This window comes from Loxodonta africana, chromosome 13 (assembly GCF_030014295.1).
Source record: "Loxodonta africana isolate mLoxAfr1 chromosome 13, mLoxAfr1.hap2, whole genome shotgun sequence".
NCBI classification, from domain to species: Eukaryota; Metazoa; Chordata; class Mammalia; order Proboscidea; family Elephantidae; genus Loxodonta; species Loxodonta africana.
Genome location: NC_087354.1, coordinates 41,074,005 through 41,090,060, shown reverse-complemented (window position 1 = coordinate 41,090,060; position 16,056 = coordinate 41,074,005). Strand labels below are relative to the sequence as shown.

The window sequence follows — 16,056 nt, the reverse complement described above, 5'->3', positions numbered from 1 at the left end:
GAGCTTGCAGGCAGGCCTTGGGTCCTCCAGGTCTGCAGGCAATACAGTAGTCATCAGTGGATGGTTCTCCTGTGTTTCATTTGGTTCAACAGCAGGGTCTGCACACTGAAGCCAGCAGACGGAGGCTGGCCCCACCCACTCATTTACTTACGTACTGCCTGGCTTTCAGGCTACAATGGCAAAGTTGAATAGTTGTGCCAGAGACCGAATGGCCTGCAAACCTGAAACTTGACTATTTGACCCTTTCCCCTAGAGCACATTCAGTCATTGTAGATTATAAGGATTTGGGGACAGGATGATCAGTTTGTGTCATGAGGACAACCCAATCTTTTCTGAGCTGGCAGGAGGTGCCTAGAAAGGGGTCTACTCTTTCTGTGCCTACTTTTTAGGAATTGGACACACCTCAGCAAGATGCTGTACAGCTGTGTTGCTGCTGAGGTTTCTGACCTGTAATCTTCTCTCCAGACCAGAAAGAGACCGCGGCCATTGGCTCCTTCCTGTGGAGTGGGGTTTTGACTTGCACAAAAGAATCTTTCTGGGCACCCCTTACAATGAAGTTCTACGGAATCTCCTTCAAAAAGTTCTGGTCAATCTTCTGGATTGTTTGGCCTTCAAAATTTCTTCAGCTAAAACAAAAGGTGACCTGGCAAGAAAGGGTCTGCTAGAAGGAATGTATCCTAAAGAGAAAAGTGATCTGCAAGGGCCCATTCTGCTCATGGTCTCCCATGAAGCAGGCCTAAACAGATGTCCGTGGAGAAGAGCTGCAGAAAGTGTGAGTGTGGCGGTCTCCAGGAGGAACGACCACAGCAGGGGCTATATTCACCACAGGTCAGGTGCAATGACTGGAGTGCAGGCCTTTCTCAAAAAGTATATTGCAACACAGGTACACACGGCTCAATTAGCATGATGGCATTTATTCTTACAAACTTACAGAGCTGTAGAAGGGCAAGCCATAGAGTTCTGTGTAAACACTGAATAGTGCCACCCCATCTGTGACGTAAGCCTGGATACACCCCTCCCTCCCCAGGGGACTGTCACCTGCAGAACACCCAGCACCCTGAATTAAGGCCTTTGGCTCTGGCTACCTTGGTGCCTTTGTTGATACTTTGACCTGTGGCAGCTGGGCCCCAAAAAGCTAACCACTTCACCCTGCCTTATTGCACACTGTCTTCTGCTTCAGGACCTACAGTTTTTCCACACAGGAAATGCCTCCTACATGGGGTCAACCAGCTCTGGGACATCATCTCCAGGGACAGCTGCAGCCAAACATCAGCGTTGATCATAGCAACGGCGCCCGGAGGGCCTTGGTCTTGGGGGCCTGTTGTTGCCTTCACTCCCTGCAGATGCCAAATGCCCAGGCAACTGAGTCCTAGCCAGCTACGCCACAGAAATGTGGCTCCACACTTGGCTTCCGCAGCCACCTTCTGGCCCCCACTGAGCTCTCCCCACCCCCAGCACACACTCCTATACCTGAGCCCTATCCTTGTGCACACTTCTCCTCCTCTGCAGAAGCCAGAAGGGCCTGGACAGTCTGTGGATGGGCAAAGGGGTCAGAATGGAATGTTTTCCCTCCCTGCCAGCATTTGCACAAAGTGCTTAGAAGGTTGGGCACCTGGGCAGAGCTTGCAGAGTCCCGTTTCAGAATAACCATCTAGCTGCCTTCCCTATTCCCAGACCCCAGCCTGATCTGTCTCTGGGCACTGTTCCACCTCCCTACTGCTGTGGAGCTGCTAGCTAGTAGCATAAAAGTCAGCTATAGCCCCTTAGATACTGTGTATCCCCCTTGACCTTCCACAGTTTGAGAAAAATACGAAGACAGGTGCCAATCAAGCACTGATGGGATTGCTCTCATGGGGATGGTGGTCCAGCAATGACAAGGCCTCATCTGTTTATCTTTCTCAGTCTTCTGCTCACCTCATGGTAGCATAAGAAAAGTCAGTGCCATCCCTCATGCCTCTAAGCAGTCACAGGACATATATGAAGCCACACATTCGCAGGTGGGGTCTAATCCTAACTGTCATGCCCCTTGGGCTGGGAACCCTGTCCATTCCCGTTCAGACCAGCCCTGGGTGAGGCAAAAAGAACCACTGAAAAGCAAATTCTAGAGGCCCAGTACAGCAAAGGATGCTGCCTAGTGGGGACCACTGGGAAACTGCTGTCTCTGCTGTGTTCAGGCTGGGGGCTGAGAGGCTCTGCTGCACCTGAGCTGGACCCACACTGTGGACTGAGGAATCTGGAGGACTGATGACAGTAGGAATGGGCCATGCTGGGGTGAGGGGAGGTCTCTTGCATTGGCAGATTGGTCTCAGGCCTTGTGAACTGGCTTAGTTCCCTCCTCCTCGTCCTGTCTGTGAGCCTCAGTCTAGGCCAGAGCACACACAGCTGCACCAGCTATACCTCTTAAGTTTAAAAAGCTGTATAGACAAGGGACCAGACTGCTCCCTGCGGCTCCCTCTGCTGGTAACTACAAAAACTTCAGGCTTCTGGGGCCCGCCCATTTCCTCACCCAACCCTTAGTTCAAAGACTGGGTGGAGAAACTAGCCAAGACGGAGGTGGAGAATAGCAATCAAGGAGTATAGTTAAATACATATGTGGTAGAGCGGTTTTTCTCTTAAGCAAGGACTGACCACTAACTAAACCTACCCAGAGAGACCACTTGGGGGAGGCACCAAATCCAGGGATTCTAGAAGCCATGATCCTGCTGTGTCAAGTAACCTGCTGTACTCCCTGCAGGAGCTCTGGTGGCACAGTGGCTAAAGTGCTCGGCTGCGAACCGAAAGGTCCGCAGTTCCAACCCACCAGCCGCTCCTTGGAAACTATGGGCCAGTTCTACTTGCTATAAGTCGGAATCGACTCGACCGCAACAGGTTTGGTTTTTTTGGTTTAGAGCATGATGACAAATACCAGTCAAGATGTCTCTAGTGCTTTTCTTAGCCACTTTGTCATCCACCATAAGAACCAAAATTCCTGTATTTTCTGCTCTTATTAAAGTGGTTTCTCCAAACTGCTCCAACAGCAGAGTGAAAACTGCAGAATTCCACCTATGACCCCATGGCCCAGATAGGGGCTTCTGGCCCAAGAAGCAGAAGGTAAGGTCCACCTGTTGGTTACTGACCTTCCCAGGGGCTCTCAGTGCCCCCAATGAGTCAGGGGCTAACAGCAGTTTCCACTGCACTCTTTGAGCTATGAAGGGCCACCAGGGCCCTGCAGGCCTTGTGGCCCAACTCTGGTGTCTGCCTGAGGTTATGCCTACTGGAGGGTGCAGGAGGAAGAGTCCCCAAGGCAGCACCAGCAGCAGGAGCAAGTTGAGGAGGTCATAGGCTTGGGGGGAATAAGGTCCAAGTCCTCATCATCTGGAATCTCATCCAGGTGATACCCATCCTGGAGCAGCTGCTGGCTCACCTCCTGGTTCACCTGCTAAAAGCAGAAGGGGAGGACGGAACTGTAAGCCAGGCTGCAAAGCAGAAATAACTGCTGCCCAAAAGGCAGGCGTACATTCCCTTACCAGGGCTTCCTGTCGGTGGTGCCCCCCACCTCCCCATGGGCCAACCCCCAACATCCTTGGACTACAGGCGGAAGTGCCACCTTTTCCTAGCTGTGTCTCACCCAGCAGTGAGGGGTACCTAGGAGCTACAGCCAGTACTGCCCGGCCTGCATTATCACTGACCCCCAGGGGAAGTGTTCTCACTAAAGAACCCTGAAGCATCTGACATAAAGATCAGATTCCAGATTATGTTTGAAACTCAGTGCCCACTGGGAACCCGGACTGGTCTGAAGACTATGGGCACAATGACACCAGAATAGGACAGACCAGTAGGGAATAGGGATTATAGTGGAGCAGGGTGGGGAGCAGCTTTGCACTGCTGGTGAGACATGTTAACCTCTGATGTCAGCAGGGCTGGGTCCCTGCAAAGTGGAACCTATCAGCAGCCTGGCTTTACCAGTTCTGCTGAGCTGAAAGAAAATGAGGCTGGAAACAGTGTAGGACTTCCTCTGGTTCTTGCCTAATTTTTCTTAGTTTTAACAATCTTAGACACCCATACATTCAAGGAGGACACAATTTACAAACTGCCCCTATTCTCTTTGGCAGAAACTCAGAAGGTAGCCAAGGGTTTCCAGGAGAATAAGAAATACCAGTGGTGCACACTTATGTCCCCGCACTTTACCTCTGTCAAAGGCAATAAGCTGCACATGGCAGAACTTTATGTCCCTGTGTTCCTGTCTAGGACAATCAGAATATTCACTCTGGACACATGTCCACAAGGCCAGCTCAGGAGTATCTCAGTCTGTGTCCCATAGATGGAACAACTGAAGAACAAGTTGTCTGGCCTGGAAGAAAGCAAGCTTGGTGGAAGGTAGGTGGGGGAGGGACAGGAATGCTGACCTTAGAAAAAAGACAATCAAAAGAAGGGAGACTAGAATTATTTATACACTGGAGAACAGGCATAGGACCAATGGGACCAGACCAAGGAGACATTTCAAATCATTAAAGTCTTTTCTAAGAGCTCTCCAAGGGAATTGTGTGTGTGTGTTGGGAGTGGGCAGGAGGCTGCTTTGAGGTAGTGAGTACCCAATTATAAGAAACATCCAAGCAAGCAGAATAGTAAACACCTAGCTGGGATTTATCAAGAGGATTCCTTTTCTAAGTGGTGGCCTGGACTAGAAAACTTTGGAGGTCATTTCCAGCTCTGGGGTCTATGGTCTCCTGGACTTTCAACAGTCCTTCTCAGACACCTACACTTCTGTTGGGGGAAGAGGGCAGAATGGAAGATGGGAGAACAGACTGGAAGTCTAGCATAGTGCTGTGCATATGGCAGGCACCAGACAAGCATTTGGGAGTAGCGGTGATGCTGCCTGCAGCCTGGCCCCACACAGAAAGGTGCTCTGGACTTGCCTCTGCAGAGGAATACCCGGAGGAGTATCTGGATTCCAGCTCCCCATCACTAGGAGAAGAGGAAGACAGTCAGTTCAGGGGGATGCCTGTGGAGAACAGCTGCAAAAGGCAAGGTGGAAAGCATGCAGACGGGTCTGGAAGATTTGTGGAGCAAAGATCACACACCATAAAACTCAAGCCCAGAATCCATGAGTACAAACAGCTCCCTCATTTGGCTCTGGCAGGGCAGGTCATTCTCACTAACGGTACATACGTAACAGGGCACGATGAGTCCCCCAGACAACGCTGGCGCTCCAAATCCAAGAGCAGCAGCATCACCCGTGAGTTCTCTAACCAAGCCACCCTAGGAAGGGCTAGTGGTCAGAAGAAGACAGGCCTGGGACATGCATAAAGGGCCGTGGTAGAGACAGGGAACAAGCACAGGCACCACGCATCTGCAGCTGTATCCAAGTCACTTTTCAAGGGGCATTTCCAAGGAAGCACTCACCTGTCAGAGTCAAGGGACACCAGGTTTTCATCTGGACTCTGGCTAAGAGAGGTATAGCCCTTGTTAAACTTCACTGACCTGTGGGGAGGTAGAGGAGGAGAGACCATGCACAGAAGAGAAATCACCAGCATTTCACAGGGACAGCCGTATGGACACTCCTTATGGGAACAGAACTGACTGCACTACTCCTGACTTGCCTTCTGCCCATCACACAGCCACCACTGCCTGCAGCTCCTCATATCTGGCTACTGCTCCTCTGAATAGGCACTCAGGCCACTGCCCCCACCTTCTCCTCGGGAAAAGCACACCTCCCTTTTCCTGACTCAGGATAAGTCCCCCATAGGGACCTTAAGCCCTTTATTTAACTAGAAGACAGAAAAACAGCAAGTCCTTAGGCAAATCCCTTCACCTCTCTGAGTTTCAGCTCTTATCTGTTTAAAAGCAGGCACTGGATAAGGTCCTATACAGCTCTGAGAGTTTACTATTCTGTTAAAAAAACAGCACTGGCTGTTCCCACGCTGCTTTCTAACCTCACTCTTGGGGTCTCCGGCCGCAATCCTCCTCCCTAATTCAGACACATGAATGATCCTATATGCACTAAACAGAACCCCCTTATTCCAAAGCCCTTTCCTAATATCACATCCTTAAAGGAAGAGATGCTTGTTCCTCTCCCCGTTTTAAAGGCAGTGATCTGACAGGCCGCCGTCTAGGGACACCAGCTCGGCCTTAAACATGAGCACTGTCTCCCACCCTGAGGACTAAGGCCTTCTCTGAGAACTGCCCGGCTTAAAGGAGGTGGTGCCTGCTGAGACCTTTTCCCTGAAGAGTCGGGGCGGTTCGGTGAGGCCCCCAGCATGCCTTTTCTCCGCAGAACGGCCTTGGCCAGGTCCCGGTGCTTCTCTGGAAGTCAAAGGGCCCGGGTCAGAGGGGTCTTCCCACTCCGCCATGTCTCCCGAGCGCCGGGAGGCTGCTCTTTCCGGGCAGATTTCGGGGGCGGGGGTGGGCTGCACCTAACCCCTTCCCTCCGGGGCCGAGAGCCAGCGGGGCTCCCGGAGCCCGCCCCAGGGACGCGGCAGCCCGCCCGGGCTCCCCATCGAGCCACACTCACGCAGCTTGGCCTGAATGGAGGGCGCGCGCGTCACCATGTACGGCCCGCGCTTCTCTACGGCCGCAGAGGTCCGTTCCCCCTGCTGGGGGACGCCGCCGCCGCTTCTCCCGGAGCGCGGCCCCGCAGCCCCTGCTGTGCGGCCCGGAGCCCCAGTGGGCCGGGGTCTCTGGGCAGACGCCCGCGCCGCGCGCGCCGTGGGCTCCGCGGCGGCCATGACCCGCCCCCGCCCCGCCGGATCGCGCAGCCCCGCCTCATAGCTAAGGAGCGGTCGCCCGGGAGGGAAGCCGAGTCTGCCTTAGCAAGATGGCGGCGCGCAGGCGCGGGTTGTCCTCTCCGGGTCCTTTCCGGCCTGTCCTGCCCTGGGCTTGTCCCAAGTGTTCCGCGGGATCGCGTAGTGTCCGTTCCTCCTTTCGGGGACACTACGGTCTGAGTCTTCGTTGGTCCGAGCCTGGGGCTGTCGAGGTTTAGTTCTGTCTACGGTCGAAGTTAGGTATTGATATTGATGCCGGGCTGGGGCTGTGCGCCGAGTGTTCGCGAACTCAACGCCTTGGCGCACACCCGCCCTCCGCGCCTCTTGCAGTGTCCCGCGGACGACCTCTCGCCGCAGCTGGCGCAACCCCAGGCCCGAGCCGGCAGAACCTGAGTTGAACTGAAAGCCGCCGTACAAAGAAGGGAGGTATTAGCGCCCTTCTCCGCAAAAGGAAACAGGCCCGAGAGGTTCAGGGACCTGTAGGCAGTGCCTAGGTCGACAGTCTAACGGCAGAGCCCGCGCGGTGCCCGAGACCTTGTACGAGGCATGCCGCTCCCTAAGCGTGACCAATGGCACTGCACTACAGCGACAAACAAGGACAAAGTAGGCCGTGGGCGAAAGGACGCTGTCTGTGTGGCCGGCCGTGGAGCCTGTGTCAAGGCTCTTGGCTTCTTCGGTCCCCAAGGGATGTGCTTGTGGCTGGCTGCCAAACTTTTTTGTAGGATTCTTCTAGGAACTGCTAAATCCCAGGAGGCTGTCCCGTGGCTAATTTATTGGACTCCACGGTAGGTCAACAGTGTGCAGCCTCTCAGCCCTCAGGGCCACACAAAGCGTTGGGCAGAAATATGCCTTAGGCAGGAGAATTTAGGGCTGGAGATTTTGGACCTCTGGGCCCCAAGGGCCACCCAAACCCTTGGGTGGAACAATGTCTTAGGCAAGATAAAGAATTTAGGGTTGGGATTTTTGAAAAATCAGGAGCGCAAAGGAAAGAATCGTTACCGTTTTGATAGATTTCACCAGCGCATAACGTTAGACCGTTTCTGACCTCCAGAAACAGCAATTTCAAGCAGCTCAATTTAATACTTAATCCTCATAATCTCCCAGTAAAGAAGATGGTTATTCCTGTTACACAAATGAGGTTCAGGCTTGGTTATGTTCACCAGTCAAGTGGTGTATCTAGAATTTGAACTCAGGTCCTGGTGGACTCTAAAAAAGCCCCACCCCCCATGCGACCTGTTAAACTGATGGAAACCTCACGAAAGTCCAAGGAAAATGTGATCAAAACCTACTTGATGTCACAAAATCGCCAGGAACTTGCAGCAATAAAGAATCTGAGCACTTTCATACATGTCCCTCCCAGGTGTCTCATTAGTAATGAAGACTGTGATAGAACATGGCCACTAAAGCCAGATTGTCTAGGTTTGAATCTTTGCCACTTACTGGCAAGTTTGTTAAGCTCTTTATGTCTCAGTTTCTTTAGCTAAGAAATGGGGAGTCCTCAGGTGGTACAACGGGTTAACAGGCTCTGCTGCTAAATGAACGTGCGGAGGTTTGAGTCCACTCGGGAGTGCATCAGAAGAAAGACCTGGCCATCTACTTAGGAATAATCAGCTATTTGTATTCTGAAGGCTGATAATCAGCACAGCCCTAACACACATGGGGTCGCCATGAGTCAGAGTCTACTCGATAGCATCTGGTTTTTAATTTAGTGGAACTATCGTGAGGTTAAATAAATTGTAAAGTGCTTAGAATGGTGCCTGGCATACAATATGTGTTGAAGAAATGAACCTTACTACAAACCTTACACAGTGTTCTAAGCATTTAGTGGCACTAAATTCTCACTTGACTTTGCACCACCCAAGGGTAGACTAACCTATTCATTTTGTATCCCTTGTTTCTAGCACAAGGTCACAGTAATATTTATTGAATGAATGCCCTATCCCCCTTAAAACTTTTAAACTAAAATCACAAAGCTTTGGGGCTGAGAGGGATCTCAGAAATTACCTATATAGTCTAAATTTTCTATTAATGAAGAAACTGTGATCACCCAACTATCCTATAGGATAGTTTTTTTTTCCACTTACTATGTTCACCAGGAATCTATGAAAAACAAATTACACCTGGGGCCCCAAACAACAAAACAGGTTGTAAGGGAATGAAGCTCTAGGGCAAGAATTGACATAGCACACAGGGCACAAACTCCTCTTTCTCACTCCTGCTACTCAGACCTTAACCGAGTGACTGTGCTGGCTCCTTTGCTGGGTCTGGGGAGCCTCAGCGCTGCCACTTTATAAAAGTTTTACTCATCTCAAATTGTGTGGCAGGTCCTATACTAAGTCCCGGGGACCTAATGATGAACAGGACAATTACAGGGGCAGACTAATCAGTAAGCAAGGTACACACGACTTATTTATGTCCTACTCTTTGATGTGTTGAAAAACAGGTGAAATTGTGCACTACAGATTAGTAAGCAACACAAGTAAGCCCATGCATACCTTGCTTATTAGGTAATTTGTCCCCAGCAAAGTACCTCCCAGGCCACGGTTCTCAGTCTTGTTTCTTATTTTTTAGTAGGGATGGTAGGTTCTTGGTGGTTGTCATGGCTTTAAGTATCTCCCCCAAAAAATACATCAATTTGGCTGGGCCATGGTTCCCAATATTGCATGGTTGTCCTCCATTTTGTGATTGCAACTTTACGTTAAAGAGGATTAAGGTGGGATCGTAACACCCTTGCTCACGTCACATCCCTGATCCAACGTAAAGGGAGTTTCCCTTGGTTGTGGCCTGCACCACCTTTTATCTTAGATGAAAGGGAAACAAGCAGAGTTGGGGACCTCATACCACCAAGAAAGCAGTGCTGGGAGCAAAGCGTGTCCTTTGGATGCCGGGTCCCCGAGCGGAGAAGCTCCTAGTTCAGGGGAAGATTGATGAGAAGGCCAACAGAGAGAGCGAGCCCTCCCCTGGAGCTGATGCCCTAAATTTGGACTTTTAGCCTACTTTACTGTGAAGAAAATAAATTTCTCTTTGTTAAAGCCATTCACTTGTGGTATTTCTATTATAGCAGCATGAGATGACTGCGACAGTGATGGTGGGGACTATTGGCTGTTAGTAGTAAAGACTCCCACCCTAGCTTTTGGGCCCTCCTGTCCCATTGGGTAGTCACATCCTTTACCTTCCTGGGTTCCGGCTCTTGGGAATCCCAATTCCCTAACTGTTCTCTGTCCATCATCAGTTGAGAATTCTCGTTTTTCCATCCACTGGAGCCAAATTCTTTCATCAGGAAGTATCTGGGGTTAGACATGGAAAGGGATGGAGAGGGATGGTGGTGATTTTGTTACCTTGCCACTTCCCTGAGGCTTTCTTCCCATCTCAGAAGTCCTTGTTTCACCAGGTTTCAGATTACTGCCCAAAGAACCTTCAACTTTTCCCATTACATTCCACAGATAATAGACCAATGGAGCCCATGAACCAGCAGGACCTCCTGGGCTCCCAGGTCACCAGCTAGCCCCCCCCCTTTGTCCCCACAGTAATTCATGTCACCTCTCTCTTTGGGAAGAGATTACTTCCCAATCATCACATCCTTATCTGGTACTGTCATACTCACTTCACAGATGAGGAAACTGAGGCTCACGGGTTAACTAATGTGCCTAAGGTCACAAAGTTGCACTGTTGAGTCCACATCTGCCTCAAAAGCCTGTCCTCGTTTATACCAGGCAAGTGTGTATCTTAAATGACATTCTCCATGTTTTCAGAGAAATGTGCAGAATCTAATCTTAGAGCATAGACTTGCTCAAACAAGGTAATTCTAAAATCAAAATACTGGGGACTAATCGTCAGATACAAAGGGATGGCTACAGCTGTGAAGAGCCAGGAGCTGCACAGAAGCATCTCACTTGTGTCTTTGTGTTCAACTGAACTTCCCAATGTCGGTAAATGAAATGAAACTGGGCAACCTGAACAATGCCTCTGCAAACTTGTGCTGGTAAGGACAAGCTTCCCAGGTAAACAGTGAAGAAAACCTGCAGGGCTTAGGAGGATGGCTAGGCCTATACCATTTTCCCAAGCACAACCATTAACATAAGACACAATCTCACCAATTTTTCACTCTCATAGCCCTGTAAAGTAGCTCCCGTTTTCAGATAAGAAAACTGCAGCATAGGAAGGATGGGTAACTTATCCACAATCACAGCTACAACATGTAAGTCAGATTTGAATGAAGGTCTGAACACAAACCCCATTTTTCCCACCTTATTGCTACTTTACGCTGCGTTTCATCAGCTGGTGGGTAGATGTAATAAAAAGCTAGAACTGACATTTATGTGCCTCTTGAGGGCATATGGAAATCCTGGTGGCGCAGTGGTTAAAAGCTACAGCTGCTAACCAAAAGGCTGGCAGTTTGAATCCACCTGGTGCTCCTTGGAAACCCTATGGGGCAGTCCTACTCTGTTCTATAGGGTTGCTGTGAGTTGGAATCGACTCAACAATGGGTTTGGTTTGGATTTTGAGGGGATATAATTGGAAGCTCACATCATCTGTGCAGTATCCTTGCCAAAACGTTTAACCAGGTTCTAAAGAGAGGACACTGGTGGTTCTGTGGTAGATTTCACCCTGCATGCAGGAGAACAGGGTTCATTTCCCAGCCAACGCACCTCATGTTCAGCCACCACCTGTCCGGCAGTGGAGTTTCCAGACTAAGATGGACTAGGAAGAAAGGCCTGGTGACCTACTTCCTAAAATCAACCAATAAAAGCCCCGTGGATCACAATGGAACAATCCCCAACTGACCAGGCGAATGGCGCTGGACTAGGCAGTTTTGTTCCGTTGTACATGTGGTAGATGCGAGGCAGGCTTGATGGCAGCTGGAAGTAACAACAGTGAGGAAACAATCAAGATTTAGGGCATCGTGCAACACAACCAGAAACCCTGGTGGCGTAGTGGTTAAGAGCTATGGCTGCTAACCAACAAGGCCAGCAGTTTGAATCCACCAGGCACTCCTTGGAAACTCTATGAGGCAGTTCTACCCTGTCCTATAGGGTCCCATGAGTCGGAATAGACTTGACGGCAATGGGTTCTTTTTTTTTTTTTTTTGGTTTACAACTGTTATGGACTCTTCAAAAACGTCAGTAGCATGAGATTGAAGCTGAGGAGGAGGGGCCTATTCTGGACTGGAGTATTTAATCCTTGATAGCACGCTGGATAAAAAGTTTAAAGGCCATCATTGTTTAATTGGGGGAAATATGAATACATACTATATATTTTATGCCAAACTTCTTATGGTTATGTAAGGAGAAAGTCCTTATCCTTAGGTGATGTATGCTAAAATATTTAAGGGTGAAACATCATGCCTGTAACTTATTTTCAAAGGGTTGAGCCAAAAAAAGTATATATATATATACTATGCATAAAGCAAAAGCGGCAAACCACTAATTGGTTTGAAATTTTGCACAATAAAGTAGAGAAAGAAAAAGCTAGAGACCCTATGCTGTTAGAGTAGAAGCCCCACCCACCCCTAGTTAAGCTGTGAAAAGATCCTCTTCTTTAAGCTATGAATAACATTTGCCATCTACTTCCTTTAGGATACTTTGATTGGATATTAAGATCCACCAAGCTAAAGATGTACCTGCTTTAGCACAGGAAAGGAGTCTATCCAATTTGACTAGTTGGTATATGTATGGGGGACACAGACATTTAATGGAGACAAGAAATTTATCAGTAGATTTATTTACCTACCATCTTTGCCTCTTGTTAACAAGCCTTATGATTTAGAGGTCTGCTTGTTTTGAAAATGATTCCTATTATTTTAGAGTAGGGGTTGGCAAACCTTTTCTGTAGAGAGTCAGTTTTCTTTTTACTTTGTGGACCGTGCAGCCTTTGTCTCAACTACTCAACTGTCAGTGTAGTGCAAAAGCAGCCATAGACAATACATAAATGAGTAAGTGTGGCTGAGTTCCACTAAAATCTTATTTATGGACAATGACATTTTAATTTATTTTCATGTGTCACAAGAAGTTATTCTTTTATTAATTTTTTAACCCGTTACAAACACAAAAACAATTCTTAACTAGTGGGATGTACAAAAAGAGGGGGTGGGGTGAATTTGGCCCACAGACCAGTTTGCTGACGAGTCTTAGAGAAAAAGGAGATTAAAAAGCATAATCACTGAGGCAAAAAATAAAATTTAGAAATCTCAACAGAATTTAAGATGCCAAGGAAACAGTAACAACCATTTTCCAGCTACCAGTTCTATCTAGTTATGTTCTAAATTTCCAGCATGTCAGAGCAATGCCAATGCCCTCTTCAGCCATCACCACCCTTCAAGTCACCCTCATGGGACTTCATCATTCCTCAGGACTCCTCCCTCATTATGTCCACTCACTCCTTAACCCCCTCCATTTGGCCTTGACTTTCCTTAATTCCACTGCTAACCACTTCATGTAATCTCATTTAATCCTCACAACAATGGCTGTACATTTTAAGATTTGCACACTTAACTGTATATAAGATATGCCTTAATAACAAAATTTTAACAGCTATCACCCAAGCTGAAGCACCCACACAATGGAATATCATGCCCCATTAAAAAGCAGGAGACAGGTGAACATTTACCTATATAAAAAGTTATCTACAGTAATGATCTTGACCTAGCAAATGGGGGAAAGTACACATGCATGTACACGTGTATATTTATATTAACAGAGAAAAGTTTGCAAGGATGGTCACCAAAACACTAGTCATGGATTTAACTGGGTGGTGGAATTTCGAGTATTTTTTAATCTTTGGTGGTGCAGTGCTTTAGTGCTCAGCTGCTAACCGAAAGGTTGGTGGTTGAAATTCACCAGCCGCTCTGTGGGAAAACGATTTGGCAGTCTGCTTCTGTAAAAATTACAGCCTTGGAAACCCTATGGGGCAGTTCTACTGTCCTACAGAGTTGCTGTAAGCGAAATCAACTTGACACCAATGGGTTTATACTTCTCTGTATTGTTTCATGGGCATGTATTAGCTTTATAATCAGGAAAACCAGTAGAGGTTTTTTATTTGAGGAAAAAAGGCCACCACCAAAACTTTCTTTAAAAACATAAACCAAAAAAAAAAACAAAAAAAAAACCACGAACAGTCCTTCCTTATTACAATTGTGCCTAAAAACAACAAAGAAAGATAAACTTTGAGATATACTAATATATTTACTTACAGATGAAATGACAGGATACCTAAGATTTGATTCAAAATATCTGGTGAGTGGGACTACAGGTGAAAAATGATTGGCCATGAATCACTGAGTATGAAAGTAGAGTGATGGTACATAGGGATTTATAGATGCTATTGTCTCTGCTTTGGTAAATGCTCGATATTTTCTATAGTAAGAAGTTAAAAAACAATAAATTGAATGAACAAAAATGAAAGCCTTTCCTCAGCTGTCATCAACTTAATGTTCTCCTAGAGCTTTCCTCTTTGCCTCTAAATGTACCTGCTCCCACCATTTCGGCCTTCAGCCTACTTCTGCCTTCAAATGTCATTTCTTGGAAATCTCAGCTTTTGCTGTCTCAAACCTTAATTCTTCTCTCTAGTCTCAATCTCTTTTCAGAGCTCTAGGCCTACCCTCCCCACTGATGCCTGAAATTTAACAGATGCAGAATCAAATGCAGACCTTTTCCACCCAGCATCAAGCTCCTGTTCTTGCTGGCTCCTATTTGCCTATGAATGGCACCATCACTAAAATATGTAAGGTGAGTCTTTCCAGAGTTTGCATTCCCACACACCTAATAAGCTACCGTATACCTCATACTGTGATTCTCAAAATTCATCTCCTCTTTCCATTTCTACTGCTACCACTTTCATTCAAAATCCTCACTGAGTCCCTGGGCAGTGCAAATGGTTAATGCTTTCTGCTGCTGAGGCAGGTTAGAGGCTTGAGTCCACCCAGAAGCACCTCGACAAAAAGACGTGATGATCTACTTCCAAAAAATCAGTCCCTGAAAATGCTATGGAGCACAGTTCTACTCTAACAACACACATGGGATCACCATGAGTCCAAATCGACTTGATGGCAACTGGTTTACACTCTACAACTGCCCAACTTGGATCCTTACCTTTAGCTTCTCCTGGCTCCAGCTGTATGTCCATTGTTCACTGCTTTAACTTCAGTGACTGGTACAATGCTTGGTATATAGTAGGTGCTGAATAAACGTTTATGACACGAGGACCATCACAGCACTTATTCTGCCGTTTTAGACAACTGTGAGCCTGTGTACCCTCTTTACCCTCTATGACCTTGAGAACAGAGAACATTTTATTCATGTTGCCTTCCTCCTTTATGTTAAGAGCCCGTGACACCAACATGGTCTTCTTTCAGCTAGTTTTAGGAATTTTTTAAGATCTTGGTAAGTAAGATTTAAATGCGATTATGTATGTATGTAATATAAGAGCTGTCAATAAAATCCCTCCTCCACACCCCACTGGTGCAAAGGCCAGATATGTCATACAATAAATCAGCTTTTTGATAAGTCCCATGGTAGCACCCCACTCCCAACCCTCTAAGCTTCACCTTCAGTGTCATTTCCTCAGAAGCCTTCTGTTCTCACCATACCTACGTCTGTTCAGTGAACTTTAAAAATCTACCATGACATATTTATATATAATACATACTAACATCTGTTTAACATCTCCCTCTCCAGCCTCTAGGATCTGTGAGGGCAAGATGACGTTGGTGTTCATCCTGGGATGGGGGGGCAAGGGGAGACAGGGGACAACATGAAACGGCTCTGGAGGAAAAAAAGGAAGATCAGTGGTGGCTGGGGAGCTGTAACACACGGGATAAAGGGGAAAGCGCTGGCTCACAGAGGGATGAATCGAAGAACTATGGCCTACCGACTATACATTAAATACGCACGCGTGGCTGTTTAACACTCCCACTTCTTAAAAAAGGAACAGATGCAAGGAGCTTTTTGGGTAGCGGATCAGTGTTTTATAAAAAGTCATGAGCAGTAAAACCTTACTGAGATTGTTTTTACTAACAATTTGTGACATGATTTTAGGAAAGGGGACATCTTAAGGTACACAATTTGATCTGTCCCCAGACAACTAGTCTTCTAAGTCTAGGGTGCATACTGGCACTGGCAATAAGGAAATACTATATAAATCACTTTTACTCTTCAGCTAACCAGAGCACCCAAACATGTTTTTGTACCTGACTTTCATGTCAGATGATTTCCAGAGAATTAAAGCAGCAGTTCTCTCAGTACACAAGGCAACAAAACCATGAAACTGATGGGCCCTATGGCATTTCATTTTCTGCTTCTCAATTCAAACACATGGAACA

General features: G+C 47.5%; 1 protein-coding gene across 3 annotated transcripts; it reads right to left on the bottom strand.

Moving 5' to 3' along the window:
* Positions 1–894: 894 nt before the first annotated feature.
* FAM219B (family with sequence similarity 219 member B) lies at positions 895–15,934 on the bottom strand. Of its 3 annotated transcripts, XM_064267264.1 has the most exons (6): positions 11,526–15,934; positions 6,491–10,027; positions 6,195–6,282; positions 5,383–5,460; positions 4,896–4,944; positions 895–3,418 (listed from the first exon to the last, which is right to left on the bottom strand). In XM_064267264.1, exons 2-6 carry the CDS (start codon positions 6,702–6,704, stop codon positions 3,251–3,253), a joined length of 597 nt encoding a protein of 198 aa, XP_064123334.1. In that variant the 5' UTR covers positions 6,705–10,027; positions 11,526–15,934; the 3' UTR covers positions 895–3,250. The 3 variants fall into 3 exon arrangements, with proteins under 3 accessions (XP_064123334.1, XP_064123333.1, XP_064123335.1); XM_064267263.1 differs by having other exon boundaries at positions 6,491–15,934; XM_064267265.1 differs by having other exon boundaries at positions 895–3,415; positions 6,491–15,934.
* Positions 15,935–16,056: the final 122 nt, after the last annotated feature.

What these genes read in the sequence shown, in the direction of transcription:
- FAM219B (XM_064267263.1), bottom strand. Translation starts at nt 6,704, where the DNA reads ATGGCCGCCGCGGAGCCCACGGCGCGCGCGGCGCGGGCGTCTGCCCAG. An exon ending in CTCCATTCAGGCCAAGCTGC is followed by an intron (nt 6,283 to 6,490) that starts GTGAGTGTGGCT and finishes TTTGACTTCCAG; the next exon opens with AGAAGCACCGGGACCTGGCC. An exon ending in GTGTCCCTTGACTCTGACAG is followed by an intron (nt 4,945 to 5,382) that starts GTGAGTGCTTCC and finishes CTCTTCTCCTAG; the next exon opens with TGATGGGGAGCTGGAATCCA.